The sequence below is a fragment of the Lissotriton vulgaris genome, chromosome 1_1, assembly GCF_964263255.1.
Source record: "Lissotriton vulgaris chromosome 1_1, aLisVul1.2, whole genome shotgun sequence".
In the NCBI taxonomy this organism is placed as follows: Eukaryota; Metazoa; Chordata; class Amphibia; order Caudata; family Salamandridae; genus Lissotriton; species Lissotriton vulgaris.
The window spans coordinates 1,655,068,602-1,655,089,590 of record NC_141685.1 but is presented as its reverse complement, the minus strand read 5'-3'; the positions used below and the strand labels follow the sequence as shown (position 1 = coordinate 1,655,089,590).

The 20,989-nt window shown below is 47.3% G+C and overlaps 1 protein-coding gene across 1 annotated transcript in view; it reads left to right on the top strand.

Annotated features, from left to right (window-relative positions):
• The first annotated feature begins 3,421 nt into the window (after positions 1–3,421).
• Positions 3,422–20,989, top strand: part of SND1 (staphylococcal nuclease and tudor domain containing 1) — a 2,099,018-nt gene continuing 2,081,450 nt past the window's right edge. The window contains exon 1 of the mRNA XM_086918876.1: positions 3,422–3,669. Coding sequence (XP_086775002.1) covers positions 3,598–3,669 — 72 coding nt within the window. The 5' untranslated portion in view covers positions 3,422–3,597. The remainder of the gene's footprint in view (positions 3,670–20,989) is intronic.

The following is a 20,989-nucleotide window of genomic DNA, read 5'->3' as shown; positions in this document are numbered from 1 at the left end:
CACCACTCCCACCACCACTACATCCACCACCACATCCACCACAACCACCACCCCATCCACCACTACCACCACATACACCATCACCGCCACATCCACCACCATCACATCCACCACCGCCACATCCACCAGCACCACCACATCCACCACCACCGCATTCACCACCACCACATCCACCACCACTTCCACCACCACCGCATCCACCACCACATCATCCACCACCACATCCACCACCCCATCCACCACCACCCCATCCACCACCACCGCATCCACCATCACCACTCCACCACCACCGCATCCACCACCACATCCACCATCACCACCACATCCATTACCACCACCACATCCACCATCACCTCCACATCCACCATCACCTCCACATCCACCATGACATCCACCGCCACATCCGACACCACCACATCTAACACCACCGCATCCATCACCACCACCGCATCCACCACCACCACCACCACCACTCCCACCACCACTACATCCACCATATCCACCACAACCACCACCCCATCCACCACCACCACCACATCCACCATCACCTCCACATCCACCGCCACATCCACCACCACATTCACCACATCCACCACCATCACATCCACCACCGCCACATCCACCACCACCGCATCCACCACCACCACCGCATCCACCACCACCACCACTACATCCACCACCACATCCACCACAACCACCACCCCATCCACCACCACATCCACCGCATCCACCACCACCGCATCCACCACCACATCCACCATCATCACCACATCCCCCATCACATCCATCACCACCACCAGCACCACATCCACCATCACCTCCACCACCACATCCACCATCACCTCCACATCCACCATGACATCCACCACGACCACATCCACCACCACCGCATCCACCACCACCACCACTACATCCACCACCACATCCAATACAACCACCACCACTACCACCACCACCGCATCCACCACCACCTCCGCATTCACCACATCCACTGCATCCACCACCACATCCACCATCACCACCACATCCACCATCACCACCACGTCCACCATCACATCCACCACCACCACCACATCCACCTCTACATCCACCATGACATCCACCGCCACATCCACCACATCCACCACCGCCACATCCACCACCACCACCACATCCACCACCACCACATCCACCACCACTGCATCCACATCCACCACTTCCACCGCATCCACCGCATCCACCACCACATCCACCACTTCCACCACCACCACCACCACATCCACCACCACATCCACCACCTCATCCACCACCGCAACCACCACCACCACATCCACCATACCCACCACCATCACTTCCACCACCACATCCACCACCACTTTCACCACAACCACCACCACCACCACTTTCACCACATCCACAATCACCACCACATCCACCACATCACCACCACATCCACCACCACCACATCCACCACCACATCCAACCCCACATCCACCATCACCACCACCACCACATCCACCACCACCATATCCCCCAGATCCACCACCACCACATCTATATGTGTGTGGCTCTGTGTGTGTTGAGGTGCAAATGCAATGTTCTTGGATTTTCGGCACAATAAAATACACTGAACATAATCTTCACAAAAGTTATTTACAAACGTTTAAGCTATTGCCATTATAAATTACAATAACTTTTATTTAAGTATTAATTATTTACAAAATTAAAAGCCATTGTTATTTGTAATATCAATACATCTAAGTCACGTAAATACAACACACATTGCATTACAAATGCTACAGGTGTCACATTTGCAAAAGTTAAAACTATTGACATTGTAACTGACAAAGCTATTAATGTTGCTACTTTCAAAACCAACACATAAATAAAAAAAAAGTGTCATTTACAATACCAATAGCTCAAACTTTCCTAATGCGAGACCTATTGCATTTCCAATGCTTGTTGGTAAACCTTGGCCTTTGGTACGTTGCTGGCAACTTCACTACAGATAATGCACGATGTTTGTATCAGATCATACGTCATCCACATTGGTCTTTAGCTCAAGACCGGTGCACATTTTGCAGGAATAGTTCTGGGAGTAGTCCAAAAATGTTGCAATTTGCAGGAATAACAACGCGATCAAACGAATTCGAGCACCAGGATCGAAGTTTTGTATAGAAGACAGCTATCTACTCCTTTCAGGATGGATGACTGGTCTTAGAATGTGCATTTCTTTGCTAAAGTCGGTATTGATAAAAACAGTACATTTTTTGAGAACCTTGCTGGGGGTAAGTTTCTTTGAACAGTCACTTAATCATACAGTTTTAGATAAAAGTTTTCGAGTTCGTGAAAGTGGCGAAAGGGAGTTGCAGGCACATCCACTAGACTAGGTCTAGGATCAAAGGCTTTTCAGTACCCGCCTCGCCTCCCTTTCCCTCCCCCCTCTTTCCTGTTCCCAAACCCCCTATTCCTCGCCACTAAACCACGTTTACTACAGCTCCGACCTCGACTGCTGACGTGTCCTTTAACGACCTGACCCAGAACGTTAGCTTTGAGAGTCTTCTACGTCATCCTGAAACAGCTCTCTATTGCTGCTTCAGTAGTGACGTTTTGCACTCCGCCCTCCCCTTCAGACGCTAATCACAGAACAGAAAGCATACCAGCTTCCTGCCGTTCCCACGGGCGTTAGTTGTTGGTTCTGCAGCCTGTGCATTAATCAGTATTATGACACTCATATATTTATTTATTTCAATGTTTTCGATTCAAGCGAGCCACCCTATCATGCAATGTGGCTTCCGTTTTTTTCTGTACATTGTGAATTTGCCCCGCCTTTGTATATTGATTTCACAATAGTTTCAGCACTTCGGCCATGTTGAAAATATATTTCCATGTCGAATTTAAAGTTGGCATTTCCAGAAATTGCATTTTTGCATTTGTGCAAAAGAGTAATTTTAGCGGTCACATCCACTGAAAGAAAACAAGCCCGGACAACACTGCAGAACTATATTTTTTTACTGTTTACATGGCGCACATTTAACTAAAAGAGCGTTCATTCTAGTGAGAAACAAATCCTATACATTTTATATTGCCCATGCTTTCATTTAATATGCTAAGTACAGACGCATGCTTCAAAAGGCAGCCGAAGTTTGAGAAAATACATTTAACGTAACTATGGTAAAACCTGATATATGACCTAATTAGAACATAAATCAACCCGCCATCTTATTAAAACGTTCAGCATCCCATTCCCTTGTTTGCGTTTGTTCTATTTGTTTCATTAAGAAATACTGTCAGTGTAACATTGTCACACCTGCCAAGTGTGCTCGATCAGGAAACGTGTCGTATTAGTCCTTCGTCTATATCTACAGCAGAATACGAGAAAGAGACGTGTTCGAGGCTTGGGAAGCAAAGCGATTAGCGTCTAGCAGCCGCTGCTTCCGGTTCTGCTGAGTACGCGCGCCCCCTTGTGTGTGTAGAAGCGCGTGAGGCGATAAATAGCGTGTGTGTGGCGCCGGCCCGTCTTTCTGTGCCTGAGTATAAGTGCGCGCAGCTCTCGCACCGGTCTCTGACAGCTGCCAGCGCGCCTAACCCTCCAACCCGCCACCCGTCTGGAAAATTATGGCATCTTCAGCAGCAGCGCCACCTCCTGCAGTCCCTGTTGCACCTCTGCAGAGGGGCATCGTTAAAATGGTGAGAGAGGGGAATGGAGAGGGTAATAATCTGTTCCTGGCAAAATCTTTTGCCACCATTGACCTCCAGTTATCCTGCAAACCACAAGTTATTTCAACTATCTGCATAACTCTTTCACATCTGAGAAGTTAGTTTATATTTTATCGTTGCCAGTTTAGAGTTATCGTAGCAGGCTAATGATTATGTGTGCCGCCTTTAACTTGATGTACATCTCTTATAATCGCAGTCTGCCCGGACCCATGCTTCTTACTATGCGTGTAACTAATCAACTATAGTGTTGACTACTATTATTGTTACACACACCCACATCACAAGCCCATCTTTTCCTTGCCAGTGAATTATAGATCGCCAACATTCAAAAGCTTAAAAAAAATCACAATCCAGCATTTTGCAATTGTAGTTATGTATAGATCACTGTCATACATGCATAAATCAATAACGTTGCTAGCATATCTTTAACTTTTAAAATATATTTAAAACGGTGTTTAAAAGAACGAGGCGTGCACCAAGCCCCTTTAAAACTTAATGAAACATTTCCCCAGCCTATTCGACTTCATTGATGCTTGCACTGCGGCACAAACGTTTGCAAGAGATCGCTCTACTCTTCCGTATCAACTTTTTCACAACGTGTGTATAAGCCCTGTCACGAGTCAAACACTCCTCCTTTTTTTCCCCTTTGAATTTGATATTTTACCTAACTCCTTCTACAGATCTGGAATTGAATACTTCTAATCATTCAGTCATTGAAGGTAGTCGAGTCCACCAGGACTTCAGACACTCAGGCAGATCATTGCAACACTTTATCCATTTCCCTCCAGGATTTGTTATACTTTTTTGTTTAGTTCATACGGGTTTTAAAGCGTCTTTCGATCATAGTCTAAGTGCTGTGATTTAGTGTGGAACAATGAGATTTGTTTATGGGGATCTGTGTTGTCGATTTTAAATTTTGTATTTAGTACTTTTGTATGTCATTTTCTCACTTATGGAAAGACATAAGTTCGGGTAGTGCTGAGGATGCCATCTTGATGTTTGGGATTTTCCAATGATGAACCACATTGGCAGATTGGTCCATATATGCACTTTGTGGGTAGTGGAAATCGGGGTTCACCCTCCGATACCAAGGAGCTAAGGGTAGTTGATTTATGCCCATTGTATGCGGCAGTGTGCACTGGCTAGGCAGCCTTGCTCGTGCACATTGCCTGGTTTTAAATGGTGACCTCTGGTACCATGGAGTTCCTTGTAGTGGCAGGGAGCGTTCCTTGATACTGTTTCACTTCACCAGAAAGGGGCAGGCTTAAGGTGGTATTGTAAGGGCGAAATATTTAAACTTTGTGGTAATTCAATGACCCTTCTACCATGCCTCTGAAGGAGGATGCTGCTTCTTACTACGGTTGAACAATTTAGAAGTGGTACTAGTAGAGTTTGATGCGAATGAGTGTTAAAAGTGGAGCTGGTTGCTAGAGAAGTTGATGGGTTGTTTGTAATACAAGAAGTGATTTGTCATATCAGTACTTTTACATTAACGGTCTAGTTAAGCATCATTACGGGTCCTTGTCATCCTGGGGTGTCTATAGAATCAGTGGCTTATCAGACTCTCTTTCTTGGGTACTATACCTTTTTGGAGCACAGATGGCAGATTTACTGAGCACGCTAAGTTTGGTCTGAAACCACTACTAAAATGTGTGTCACCATTGAATGTTTTACACAGTAGACACCATCCTCCTTTTTCAACAACTCCTGAGTACCAAGCAGTCAGAATGTAAGAAACCAGGAGCTAGGACAGTTTCCAAACTTCGGAAACTAATTTATGCAGCTCTGCTATAGGGCAACAGGATAAATAGGCATTACTGCCAATGAGGGGTGGTGTTGCACTGTTTTCCTACTTTTAAATGCCTGTTTTGTATCAACATATGCAGAAGATGATTTAATTTAGGCTTGCAGCCTGGCTTCACTTCGTGGAGACACTGATGTCCGTCTTATTAAAGTCCTCTTTTAGGTTTCTGGGAGACCAATTTGATTTTTTAATTGCTAACATTTTAGGGATTCTTCATCTATCTAAGCAAGTCTCATCTTAATCCAGCCCACAGCTTGAGAGGATGATGTAGTAGGTGTGGTCCTGGATCTGTTAGTGTTTTGCGTTTCTCTAACAAGTTATCAACATTTGGGGTGCCACTTGCTGCTGGCTGAGAGTTTAGTTGGAGAGCATAGGGTGGACTCTTATTGTAGTTGGGGCACACCTCTACACACAGACATTGGTTCATACTGTAGTGTCTTACTACAATAATACGAGGACACAGAGGTACTTGTCTAACTCTTTATTCTTACGTCCGCTCTGCTCCCCGTCCCTACACTAACTGACCCCTTCCTGTCCTGTCCCCACCTCTTCCCCTCTGCCCAACTTCTTAACATCTCCCCCTTTCTTAGTAAAGCAGCAAATGAAATAGAGATTAGTCCATCTCTTCGATCAGTCTCTTGGGAGGCTGCACGTGACGTCTGGGTCTCGTTGGAGTGGGCCCAGTGCCCTCTTCCGGTAGTCCTTCTGCTGATGAATGTCCGGTGTTTGGTGCGACAGACTCGGGGTTGTCCCGGCCCGCAGGCGTAGGAATTGAGGTTGTACTTTCATGGTCTTCGGGAGAACACTTCTTGAAGTGAGAAGCGTTGCGGGTGACTCGCCGGGTTTCTGAATCCGCAGTCACCATGGTGCCCTATTGTTGGACAACTGTTAGAGGCTCATCCTTGAAACGACAGTCAGTCTTTTGGCGTTGTTCCTGCTTGACAAGGACTCTGTCACCTTCCTTCAGAGAGGGTGACCGGGCTCTCCGCTTGCTGTCAGCATACTCTTTCATTTTTTCTTTGCGAAGCCGATCTGTCACGGCCATCTCTCGATGTTGTTGGTCCGAGAGGGGCTTCCTCAGTGCTCCGTCCCATGTTGGGATCCGATTTCTCATTGTCCTCCCGAGCATGAGAGTGGCAGGGCACTGGCCCGTTGTGGAATGTGGAGTAGTTCTGTAGGCGCTGAGGACCTCGTTCAATGCAGACCTCAAATCCTTCCTCTCTGCAGTGGCTTGCTGGAAAGTTCTCTTAATGGTGGACATGAATCTCTCTACAGTGCCGTTGGCCTGTGGCCAGAGGGGCGTGACTTTGCGGTGTTGAAAGTCCATTTGCTTCGCGAAATCGCTGAATTCATAACTGTTGAATGGGGGTCCGTTGTCCGTCTTGATGACCTTGGGGACGCCCCATGTCGCGAAGACTTCCTCGAGTACCTTGAGGGTGCAGGCGGCACTGGTGGATGATGTGAAATGAGCCACTGGGAATCTCGAGTATTCGTCCATGATGACGACCACGTATTTCCCTGATTGCAGGGGCCCATAAAAGTCCATGGCAACTTCCTGCCACACCCCATCAGGCAATGGGGTCATTTGTAGAGGTGCGTGTGAACTGCTGTGGCTGGTCAGTTGACAGAGGTGGCAGTCTTTCAATGTGTCTTCAACCATCTGGTCGAGGGCCGGAAACCAGACCCGCTCTCTCAGTGCTCTTTTGGTGGACACGACTCCCAGATGACCTTCGTGAGCGAGGTCAATTACTCCTTGCCTCAGTATCGCAGGAATGACCAGTCTGTGGTCTCTCAGAAGGATGCCGTCAGTAGTTACAGAGAGTTCATCAGAGACATGTTGGAAAGCCTGGAGTTCTTTCTTGACGGCAGGATCTTCCTCTTCCTCCTGCGGGTGGTATCTCCACCGGTTGGATCGTATGCGCTTCAGCACTATTTGTAAGATGTTGTCTTGATTGGTCGCTTCCCGAATGGTGTGCATGGGGATAGCCGTTGGACGAGCATGACCAGTCACGAAGTGGATGTACTCCTCCGCGATGGAAGGCTCAGCCTCTGAGGATTCTCGGGGGTGGCGGGACATGTAGTCGGCTGGATTCTCCGCCTTCCCCGGTTTGTGGACAATTGTGAAAGTATATTCTTGTAGTCGTAAACCCCATCTTTCGATCCTGGGGGGCATCTTGCATTTGGGGTTCCCGTAGATTGTGACGAGTGCCTGGTGGTCGGTTATGAGCGTGAAATGTTTCCCGTACACAAAGATGTGGAAGTGTTCACACGCCCACACAACGGCCAAGCTCTCTTTCTCCGGTTGGGAGTATTTTTTCTCCGGGTCGGTAAGGCTCCGACTGGCGTAGGCGATGATCCGCCTCTGATCCGACTCATTGTCATATTGTGCCAGAATGGCTCCCAAGCCCACAGGGCTTGCGTCCACGGTGATTTCCGTTTTCCTCCTGGGGTTGAAATAGGAGAGGCAGTCGGCCGATTCCACGGCGTGTTTGATGTTCATGAAAGCACGCTCACACTCCAGGGTCCACACAAATGGCTGGCCAGCTTTCGTGAGGAGCCTCAGTGGGTGACTTACAGTGGCGTAATCACGAATGTAGCGGGCGCAGTAACTCGCCATTCCGAGGAAGGAGCGTAGGTCGTTGACGTCAGCCGGGCTCTTGGTGTTATTGAGCGTGGCGATTTTATCAGGGTCCGGTTTCATGGCACTCGACGAGAAAATGTGACCGAAGAATTTCAGGGTGGATTGATGAAATTCACATTTTCCTCTGTTGAGGGTCAGGTTGGCTTCCATCAGGGCGTGGCAGACGCGATTAAGGGCGATGTCGTGCTCCCGCGTGTCAGATCCGTAGACTAAGATATCATCGCTGTAATTGAGGGCGTTAGGTAGGTGTTGGATGACAAGCCGTATGGCCTCCTGGAAGATTTCGGCAGCCGATGAGACGCCAAAACTGAGCCGTTTGTAACGGAAGAGACCAAGGTGTGTGGCGAATGTTGTGATGGAGCGAGAGCTGTCATCCAGTTCGAGCTGATGGTAGCCCTTGTTCAAGTCCAGTTTAGAAAACACTTTCGCCCCGTTGAGCGCTGTGATCATGTCGCTCAAGTGTGGCCCGGGGTGTCTCTCCCTTTCAATGGCCGTGTTCGGCAAGCGCATGTCCACACAGTCTGACCTTGTTGGGGGTCCCTTTCTTGGGGACGATGACCACCGGGGACACCTAGGGAGTGGGGCCCTCAGTGCGCTCGATTATGTCGGCGTCTAAGAGTTCCTGCAGTTCACTTTCAACCGCTGATTGTAGGTGAAAGGGCACCCGCCGCGGATGCTGAGCCACCGGTTTGATTTGCTCATTAATGTGCAGATGAATTTGCCGGCCCCTCAATTTTCCCAAGCCTTGGAATAGTTTGGGAAATTTCTCAGCACAGTCCGAGCTGTCATTCACGTTAAAGAGGACATGCACCAGTCGAAGACGTTCAGCGGTGGGAAGGCTCAGTAAACAGTCCGCATCAGGCCCTTTAATGACGTGGATGACCGCTGGGACGGAGATGTCGCCGTGCGTAAGGGTGGTGTCAAATTTGCCCAGACATGGGAGCGGTTTCCTCGACATCCAGGTGTACACACGGACAGGCGCGAACCGCAGGCGAGGTTTCGGGTCCATGCGTTCATGCTCTGCAACCGAGATGTAATTGAGTGACGCTCCACTGTCCATCACAAACCTGGCGGCGTGGTTACCCACTTTGATGTTGAGACGTGGGTATCGTTTGAGCTGATCATTATCAGCAATGTTGATGTATTCAACGGTGTATGAAGACCGCTTGGACGAGGATGATCTTGATTCCCTTGATGGAGAACGACGGTCCCATCTGGAACGTCGAGATTCTTGGCTGGAATGCGATGACGCGGGAGATCTGATGGGCTCTCCTTGAACTGCTCTGATCTGGTGACGTTTGGTCTCCGATCTCGAGGGCCTCTGCGGGCCATCGCGTCTGTCATCATCATTGCGTCTTTCTCTGTGGTAGTCCCCACACATGGCTTCAAAGTGGTTGGACCGTCCACATTTTCTGCAGCGTTGGCCCAAGGCAGGGCAGGAGTCGATGTGAGGGTAGTCGTATCCGCACCTGAAGCACCGTCTCGTGCGTTCGGGTCGCCGATCCCTCCTCTCAGGTTCCTTCCTCCGGTAGTCCGGACGTCGTCTGGGCGAGAATTTAGAGCGTCGTGATCTGTCTCGCGGGTTTCTTCTTCCGCTGTCACGCCGTTCCTGTCTTCCATGACTTCGTTCCGAGATGCGGTTGGCATGTTCGTGACTGGTACTAGGCCCGGTTTCAATGTCCGCCGCGTCTTCTTCAGCTTGGTCGTACAACCGGGAGTTCTCTTCAATTTCTTCTAGTTCTTGCGGTTTTCTTAGCAATCGCCGCCTCAGAGATTCCGAGTGACAACCAGTGATTATTTGGGATTTAATGGCTGCATCAGGCGAGAAATTTGTGAAATCACAGTATTTTGATTGTCGTCGCAGTCGATGTATGAACGAGCTCAGAGGTTCTTCTTTCCCTTGGCGCTGCTGGTGGAACTTGTGTCGTTCGTAGTCGACATTTCTCTTGTGCAGAAAACGTTTTATTTAGCACATCTTTTACCTTGACGTAGGTGTCGGCCTCTGTAACTGGGATCTCTCGCACAATTTTACTTATCTCACGCCCCCCTAGGTTGCGGAGGGCTATTATCTTTTCCTTGTCCGGCTCTATTTTGGACCCTTCAATGTAGTCCTCGAAGTCCTCTAGCCATTCTTGCCATTTTTGGCCCATGCTGCTTCCACTTGTAACTGTTAGTGGCTCAGGTGCTCGTAGATGCGTTCCTCCTTTGACTTCGGTTCGCGCTGGAGGGTTAGACATCTTGACGTTGGGTCTTCAGTGCTTGTGCGTCACTGTCGCTGACGTTAGTTTGCTTCTGTCGCCAGTGTTTGGTTGATCCTGCAGTCAGTGTTTTTCTGGCCTTTATTTCTGCTACCAGTGTTCGTTTGCCAAGACTTATTGTTTTCAGTCACCAATGTTTTTCCTGTTACCAATGCTTGTTTGTCAGGATTTGCTGGGTTCTATTGCCACTGCTTGTTTGTCTTCAATGCCAATGCTTATTTTTTGGTCTTTGCCTGACTCCAAAATGGCCGCCGCACATTTACACAGGGTTTGTCTTCAGGGCTGCCTGACTTCTAGATGGCCGCCCCCTTCGCAGCACACGAGGCTCTCTCTCACGTTCCCGGGCATACATTCAGGCTGCCAGACTCACGGTTGGATGCTTCAGCTCCTCAGGTGAGGTTGGGGTGGGCTCCCGCTGCCCAGCGTGGTCTTCCGGTCTCACGCGCCGACTCGATGCTAAACCTCACGCATCGGGCGGCGAGGCTTTACTTTTCTTGGCGGTGGGGCGCTTCCTCGCTTGTTCGTGGGGCACTTCTCTCACCCTCACAGTACTTCGGGGTGCGCTGGGCAAGGTCGGAGTGGGCTCCCGACCTTCGCTTGTGTTTCTGTCGGGTCTTCCACACCCATGGGACTCGCGTGTCCGACGCGACCGGCGTTTCCTCCTCTGGCGCTTTCACTTTTTTTTTCGTTCTCTTTCTCTCGGCTAACTCCAGCTTCTGAGGGGTGCCAGGTCACTTCTGTGGGCTTCACTTTTGTCGCCACAGGGTCGCGGTGGCAGCGGAGCTCCAGGCGCTCCACGCTGCGGGACGGGGCTCGCTCTGGTCGGTTTGTTTCTGGATCCCGACCTCGTCGCCAGTTGTAGTGTCTTACTACAATAATACGAGGACACAGAGGTACTTGTCTATCTCTTTATTCTTACGTCCGCTCTGCTCCCCGTCCCTACACTAACTGACCCCTTGCTGTCCTGTCCCCACCTCTTCCCCTCTGCCCACCTAACTCCGCCCACCCAGCTACTGGACTGTTAACTTCTTTACACATACCTACCCAGTTTGTTGAATCAGGTGTTGGACTAAAATCTGAATTTGCCTGATGGTCAGAACCTACTAACTTGGTCGTTGGTGTACCCTTATTCTCCTGGGGTTAGTGACTACAGAATGGTTTTTGTGCAACTCTTGGGAGTTTAATTTCCTAGGCCTGGGCGGAGTTCTGCTACGTGGAACTCCGCGAAGTGGCAAAAAAACTCAGCGGAGTTCCGCAAGCAGCCATTTGTGCTGATCTTCCCGCTGCTCCAGTAAAAATTCTACCAGAGCGCAGCTTGCGCTCGCCAACTTATAGTTGACAAGTGCGAGTGTATTGTAGTTTCTATTTCCCTTATAGGCTCTGCGCATTGGAATAATATACACTATAGTTTTGGCATAGGACTGAGGTCAGTATGTCTCTATCGAGTACATTAAACTTTATTATTTATGTGCCAGCTAAGTCAGAGGTCACTAGAAACTTCTCGAATAAACTTGAAGGGAGTAGTTTCTGAAAACCGCATAAACATGACACCTATGTTTCCCTTAGAATCGGAACAGTTCTCAGAATTGTGGAAACAATAGATAACAGTTTCACTCAATCGTGCATGCTTAGTTTCTTCAGAGTTACACAGAAATAGACTGGCGTTTCAATAAAAGGATTTGTTGAACAGTCTTATTTCTTGTGCAAGAGATATGAGCTGTTGCAATCACAAGACAGTATGCAAAATATAATATGTACAGCGTAAATAGTAAGAAGAAATAATACTGCAATAGCATGGTCTTTTAGCTATGACATATATTCATATAAACATACATAAATAACACGGGCTAAAATGTGAATACTCGTCATGTGCTTCTAAATAGTTCTACCCCAGTGTACCTAACCTAAGTGTAGTACAAGGTAAGTAGTAGGGGCTCTAAGCTATAGTATGGTAAGCTATAGATTGGTATGCCAAGAGTACCTCTAGGTTCTAGTCTGCTCCATACCGGATCACAATCCCTAACATCCAGCAAAGGGTGTCAGGATACTGGATTCTCTGCGTGGAGGATGACCGCGTCGGGTCAGTGCGTCAGGAGGGGACTTTAATTCCTTCCGAACTTGCCGTGGCGAGCCGTATTGAGCTGTGTAGCTGAGCCGTGGTGTGCCATGGTAAGTGAAGGTATATTTATACCTGGAAGGTACTTAGGAATGCTAGCCTTGACGTAAAGTCGGGCAGAGGAAGACGTCATTAATGAACCCCTAAGGAATGGTTGTTCGTGCATAATAGAGTTCTTGGAGAAACCAATAATCCAAGCAGGGAAAGTCCCAATGGCTTAAGGGTCTGGTTTCTAAGAACTCGTTGTGATGTGCGATGGACGGATGTAGGTGACCATGCCTGTATTTGGATAGCCTGGCTGATGCCTAAATAAGGACTGGGATATTATGCCTAAATAAGGCTAATGTGAGTTGTTCCTATATCAGGGTATGATTTGGGAAACCTATGTACGGGTATCTAAATCGAAACACAACAATAATAAAAATTCTACCTGAGCAGCAGCTCGTGCTCGCCAGCTTATGGTTGACAAGTGCAAGCAGGGAAAAAACTCTGTTGCACTACGCAAACTGAGTTTTCTGCACACCGCAAGCTCCACAGAGTGCAGAAAACTCTGCAAATTTTCAGCGGAGTTCACCGTCCAAGCCTAGTCCTAGTTAGTATTTAGTGGAAGATTCGCTCTATTTAAGTTACAGAGACCTATTTGTGATTTTGAGTGTGATTTTGAGTGTATCTGGCCATTGTTCCGTTCAACTCTGACTATGCAACGTGGGTCCTTATGGACTATCAGGTTGTCATGGTCTGGTCTTTTTCAAGGAGAGGTTCAGTTTCGTTCTACTTTCTTTATTGCTCAGCAGATTCAATTTTGTGTAAATGGTACCGCTGTACTATGCATTGTCCTACAAAGCAGATTCTGTTCACCATGTGCCCTGCCATTTTCTTTTAAACCATCTTTATTGGATTTTTGGTATTTTCTTCAGACATTAAACATGTCGAGTATCACGATAAAGGAGTATACACACAGTATTGTACAACGTAGATGTTTGATGCCAACATAGCCCTGCACATCGAGATAGAACAATAACGTAGAAACATGAAATCAAGGAAAACCTTCTTCAGCTTATGTGTAGGAGGATAGCGCACAGCCTTTGTGGGCCCTCTAGACTTGCATAGCTGGGGAAGTGTTGATCCACCATTCTGCAGGAATCTAGTCACTGTTAGTGGGGTAATGTGTGCCAATCGGAGCTCAAACACCGGTCGTGGCAGGGTAGGGGGGATGGGTGCTGGGGAACAAATGGAGCAAGAAAGAGAGGACACTATGCAGGGCTACCATCATTCTCCAAAATTGGGACCGACCATTGATAATTCACATCTAATTTATCATTTGTAGGAATCTGATGAGCATTGTTTCCTTAAATTCTTTTGATTCAAATGTAGTTGCTGGACAGATTGGCTAGCTGGGCTCTTAAATGTTTCGGTCTAATGAGGCGATTTTGAAGCATGGTCAGTCTTCCGCCCTAAGGTTTAATACAGCATTGTTCTTGTACTGTTCCTACATATATTTTTCTGCTTTTGTTATTGCAGATTCTGGACACAGTAAGACGTGCACTACCTGTGCATGTTTGAATCCCATCTTGTACTCCTTTTTTTTTTCTTTCTCTTTTTTTCAGTTTAGGGGAAAACCCATTGTACCCTCCTGGTAGGTTGTTAGAACTGGTGAGTTCTACAGCTCTTTGGTGTTCAGTTTTCCTGAAAGGGGGCCTACCAAGCTTTGGTTGATCCTGGAGCAGATTTTCAAAGGCCATCTAACGGATCATCGCTACATAGCCGTACTTCAAAATCCCTCTGTTTGTACATTAACTCTTTGTTTGGTGTTTTGCAGGGATGTTGCTGCAGACTTTGGATGTTTTAGTCTGTTTAGTTGAATTGTTTCCACAAGAATCCGCTTTACTGTTGGTGCAATGTTCTTTGGTCTATTAGATGTAAGCTTCTCTGTGTGTACAGTTATTTAAAACCTCTACTGAGGACTGTAATTTGCAAAAACGTATAGATTTCCTGCTGTATCTAAAATCCTCGTCACTTAGTCTTCTAATTTAAAAATTAATGTCCACAATCCCTTTACAATAAATGGCATTGGCAATTATTTGCAAAAGCAACAGCATTCCAAACAAGCATTTACAATGCAACAGTCTCACCTTTGCCAAAGATAGAACTATTGGCATTGTAAATGACAATTTTTTTATTTATGTTTTGGTTTTGAAAACCGATAAATAAATGGCATTGTCACTTACAATGTCAATAGCTTAATCTCTCGCAAATGCGAGACCTATTGCATTTGCAGAGCCGCGCACACAGAGCCGCGCACACAGAGCCGCGCGCACACAGAGAGCCCCCCACACACACACCAAGCCCCCCCCACACACACACCAAGCCCCCCCCACACACACACCAAGCCCCCCCACACACACACCAAGCCCCCCCCACACACACACCAAGCCCCCCCCACACACACCAAGCCCCCCCACACACACACCAAGCCCCCCCTCACACACACACCAAGCCCCCCCCACACACACACCAAGCCCCCCCCCCACACACACACCAAGCCCCCCCCACACACACACACACCAAGCCCCCCCCACACACACACACACCAAGCCCCCCCATACACACACACCAAGCCCCCCCATACACACACACACCAAGGCCCCCCCATACACACACCCAGAGCCCCCCCATACACACACACACACCAAGCCCCCCCCATACACACACACCAAGCCCCCCCATACACACACACACCCAGAGCCCCCCCATACACACACACCCAGAGCCCCACAAAAAACTATCACAACGAGGGAACGGGGGGGCAGAAAAGCAAGCACAACGAGGGAACGGGGGGGGCAGAAAAGCAAGCACAACGAGGGAACGGGGGGGGGCAGAAAAGCAAGCACAACGAGGGAACGGGGGGGGCAGAAAAGCAAGCACAACGAGGGAACGGGGGGGAAGAAAAGCAAGCACAACGAGGGAACGGGGGGGCAGAAAAGCAAGCACAACGAGGGAACGGGGGGGCAGAAAAGCAAGCACAACAAGCTACACACACAGAGCCACACACACAGCCATACACACACACAGAGGGCCCCCCCCACGCACACACAGCCACACACACACACCCACACAGAGCCCCCCACACACAGAGCCACACATACACACACACAGAGAGCCCCCCTCACACACACACACACAGAGCCCCCCCCCCACACACACACAGCCACACACACACACAGCCACACACACACACACACACACACAGACACACACACACACACACACACACACACACACACACACACACACACACACACACACACACACACACACACACACAGCCACACAGAGGGAACAGAGGCCAAAAAAAAATCACAACGACGGAACGGAGGGGCAGAAAAGCAAGCACAACGAGGGAACAGGGGGGGCAGAAAAGCAAGCACAACGAGGGAACAGGGGGGCGCAGAAAAGCAAGCACAACGAGGGAACAGGGGGGGCAGAAAAACAAGCACAACGAGGGAACAGGGGGGGCAGAAAAGCAAGCACAACAAGGGAACGGGGGGCAGAAAAGCAAGCACAACGAGTGAACAGGGGTGGGCAGAAAAGCAAGCGGAACGGGGGCCAGAAAAGCAACCACAACGAGGGAACGGGGGGCAGAAAAGCAAGCACAACGAGGGAACAGGGGGGCATAAAAGCAACCGCAACGAGGGAACGGGGGGCAGAAAAGCAAGCACAACGAGGGAACACGGGGGCAGAAAAGCAAGCACACAGGGGAACGGGGGATAGAAAAGCTAGCACAACAAGGGAATACGGGGGCAGAAAAGCCAGCACAACAAGGGAACAGGGGGGGCATAAAAGCAAGCACAACGAAGTAAAATTCCAGCCAATGGGAAGAGGAGAGAAAGAACCTAAAAAAACACGTCCCTCTATCCCAAAACAACAGGGCTTAAATGGACAGACGCCCCTCTCCTCCAATGGCTGGCCTCCGTTTAGGAAGCCAGCCAATGGAGGAGAGGGGCGAGTTCAAGCCCCCACTGAAAAACATAAGATCTCGCCGGCGAGACTGTGCAAGCGCAGCCTACGCAGGCCGAGACTAATAAGCATCCATGAAGCTGATACAGTATATTTTAGTTAAAAAGATCATTTATATTTTACCTTTTGATTTTCCTCATTTGATTTCAAACTGCATTTCAACACCCTAAGAATTTAACTACTTAACTACACATACATGTTTGGTTTGATCCCTTATACAGTAGCGTTATGTGGCTTCTGTCGCTCAGTTCCGTGCTCTAAAATGAGGTTTTGTTCTTCTATTATAGTGAAGGTATTGTAAGGAAAGATACAGCAAAGTTGGACCAGGTAAACTTCTCATCACCACTCAAGTTCCCTTATAACTCAGTTTCCATCAGTAGTTCACATGTCATCTTGGTTTGCTGCTTACATGCATGTAATCATTAGGTAGTCCAAGAGCTGCATTAGGTCCTAGTATGCCAACCATGCTCTGATATTGGGTGGGAGTTAAACAATATGCTTTGAGGATCTCATTTTATTGGTCTCAGCAATCGGGAATATATATTCCTGTGTCATTAATAGACTCCAATAACTAAGGAACGGACATTCTTGCAAAATACAGCAATTAGTAGAATCGGACACTTAAGCTCTTATTGTGAACAGACTCCTAATTCTCATGTGGCCAGTAACTCATGTAACTGGCCCCATCGAAAGTATCAGGTCTGTGGATTTACCGCAGACTTGGTAATTTTCTCCTGGACTATCTACCTACTGCAAGAAGGTAGATGCTAAGGGAGAAATATTAGCAGTAAATGAGGAATTAAGGGAGAATTGAGGTAGGTATTCCCTGTTACCCCGGTTTTTGCCAATTTCTTAGGAGATCCCCAAGGTCCATCTTGGAATGGCCCAGAGTTACCCATGCCCCTTGTATTGGTAAGTCCATTTCTTGGGCCACTTGTTAGGGATTTGTGGAATTGAGTCTCTGTTCATCCACTCTAAAAATATTTTTCATTTCATTGATTGCTGTACGCAGCAGTGTGGCAGGTGCTCTGTGGTTGGGCCTGACTGGACCTTGTACAAAGAGATAGGGAGTGGAGGTGCGTACCCACTGACTAGTAATTGGTAAAGGTTTCAGGAGCTCACCCCTATGTGAGTGGACCTTTCTGTGTACCTAGGACTACCATGGATATATCAGTGCTTAAAGGACACATCGGTTGGCCCAATCCCCTGCTGTCCATGATGTGAACGAATGAAAATACATTTATGAAGTGCAACTGCTGCTTCATAAGAAGCGTCCTGGTGCAAGATGATGTGTAGTTATCATAACAGCTGTCACATTTCCGAAGTAGGATTTTCCACATCTACATAGATATTTAAATCTTTATAATTGACGGAAATAAAATGAGTACAAGAAGCTTATTTATTAACAATCTTGTATACCTCTGCCAAAGTGCTTACAATGAATTTTTTAGTGCAGGTTTATTGTTACTGCCATTGTAACCTATATTTTCTGCTGACCATTCATTTAACATGTAATTGCTCGGGTCCAAACATGTATCATTTTGGAAATGTTTTGGTGCTTTATGTACGGAAGCCCTGCTCCTTTTACCCAAGGTAATATTGTCTAGTTCCTTGAGGCTGTAGGCTCCAGAAGCATGTGCGCCTTGCTGACCTTGTTTCTGCACACGGCGCACCATTTTTCTGTGTTTCCCGTTGCGTGATGCCAAAGGTGTTTGGCATCTACAAAATGATCCTTATGGTAAAGGATCTGCCAGCTGACACCATGCTTATGTAATGCATGTGTTTGTTAGCATTCTCCAAACTCCTAGATAGGTGCTTCAGGCTGGACATGGAACTGATGGCATTGACTTGGATTCTGTTTACCCTGCGCATTCAATCCTTGGAGGCTCATAAATTCCCAGAAAGAAATGGGTGAGGTCACCAAGAGATTTCATGGCTGGTTCAGGGGCCTCTTAAGCTATAAATGTGTAGGATACTTGACAGTTTAACATGATCCTACCAGTTTGACAGCACATCAGTGCCAGATATATTAGTTTTTTCACAAGTCTCTCAGTGCTGTAAATAATGGCTGTTACCACTACCCAATTGATTAGGGCTCAACGTATCTACCTCAGAAGGTCAGAAGACTGCATTGACCTTGCAAGCATTCAGCAGGTGAGATGCAGGTCCTATTAAGTTTTGCCAACATGTTCAACTCAGTAAGCATCTTGTCAGGTTGTAGCGTACAACAGGAGGGCAATAGTGTCCCATTACAGCACACACTTCCTTGACAGTTTGAAGTGGTAGCTGTGAATCCCTCATTTTACTGTGATGTCATATGTATTTTTATGGCGTGCTTTCTGCTGGTACCATGGCCTTGCAGTGCCTGTCTGGTTAAGATCATCCTTGGCTTGGTGCATTCCATCACAGATCGTAGACAGGTGTTTGTGATTTTCCATTTATAATAGGCAGTGCGAGGATGTTTGATTGATGTTTAATGTATGTTGGTGTGCCGAGAGTTTGAACTAAGATGCTTGCATATTGAGCACTAGCATTCCAACCTAAATATAAGGTTAGGAATTGGTAATGTCCCACTGCAAGTTTCTGTGAGCATTTCTTAACTGAAGTGAGCATTCCAATTACGAATGTAGTGCATTCTAAAACTGAGCCATTACAACCTCTGGTTCTATCACCATGATATAAGGTTGTAGAATTTCTAAATGTACTGCTTTCAAGGTACTTTTGATGATTAGGACTCTTTTAGGTAAATTTGATATTTACACACCCTCCTGCGGAGGGGGCCTTTGTACCTACTGTAAGTTCTTAGGAGTTTTTGGCAGGTGGGGCTTCATGTCCATAACCAGTATCAACTCTTCTTTCTCTAGTTGAAACTTCGAGAAAACTTTCTGAACCAATTGAAAGGGAGGGAAAGTGTAGAGCAGATGTTTCGGCCACTTTATCACCAAAGCGTCCGCTCCCCAGGCTTTTGCCTCTGGAAAGTGTATCAGAAACTGCAAAGAAGGGAATTGAGCCTCGATGAAAACCGATCCATGTAGGGTGCCCCAAAATATTTGTCCAAGTTGACTTTTCTGAAATTTTGAAGAGTCAGGCCTTGAGAGGCTGTACATGTCCTGCACAGAGTGCCTGCTGCAAGATTCTCAATCCCCCTGACATGGACTGCTAACAAGTACAATAAGTTATTCTTGTTTCAAGTATCTGATTGGACCGCAAATGTGTTGAGGCTCTAGGAACGAGTGCTTTCTTGATGGTTTATGCAGGAAACTGCTACTGCATTGTTCGTCTTTATTAAAACATTATTTTGCTGCAGAATGTGATGAAAATATTTCAGTGCTCTGAAGATCGCCATGAGTTCCCTTGAATTTCAAGATTTTAACCTTCTAGAATAGACCATCTGAACTGAGACGATTTGACCTGAAGTTTTGCTCCCCAATGCAGAGACCTAGAATCACTTGTAAGTACCAAAGACAGCGCTTGATGCATAGTCATGCCCCTAGAAACTGAGTGTTCACCCGCTAAGCCACATTGTCTCTGACCTCTGTTGTTAAAGGGATCAATTTGCTCAAGGAGTCCATTGTCGAGGAGTACTGGCTGAGATGCCCCAAAAAAATAGACGAAGATGCATTTGTGCAAATTTAGCTGTATAAATACAGGCCACCATTGGCACGAAACTCAAGAACAGCCTGGCAGCTTCATTTGTGGACAACAGTGTTGGAAGGCAGATTAAAGGTGAATGATTATCTTCTCTGGGAGGAAAACTCAAAAGGTTGGCGGAAAGAACGTTTTGATTTGGAAGAACTTAAACCTCAAGAGGAGTGATGCTAAAAGTTTGAATGTTTCCTCTCCGTAAAGATATAATGGAGCTAATCCTCTGGTTCTACGCCATATCGTTTGGGACCCTTGAAAGGCATCTTGGAGCAGCTGACCTCTGGTGCATTGGTGTTCGTTTTTCAGGTACAAGTCCCTTCTAGCAGCTATGCAAGTCCACTTGCCAGAGCTGCCAACTTGACCATGTTGAACGATATATCGGATGGAAACTATATCTGATGTACCATACCTTCCAAAAGAGGAAGACCATCTGATTGATCCAGGATGGCCATAAAAAGCGTTTTGAATTTTGAGATCGGAAATTGTGCTGTATAGGTCCCAGCTCTCATGGCGACATAAGTTTGAGAAATCCTTCTTCACCAGAGTCTACTTTTTTGTGTTTTTTGTAGTTGTTGATCTGATGGATCCTTTAGAATATTCTCCTCCGTCATAGATGAACAACCCACAAGATTTGCCACATCAAAATCAACTTGTACATTGTCTAGGACACTGTATCTGTATTCTTGAGAAGATGGATCTTAGCAATTAATTTAGGCAACATGACTTTATCAGGATCCCTCCATTTTTGCCTGATAATGCCCAACAAGAACTGATGAATGAGCACTTTCACATTAGACAGCCTCTGGAAT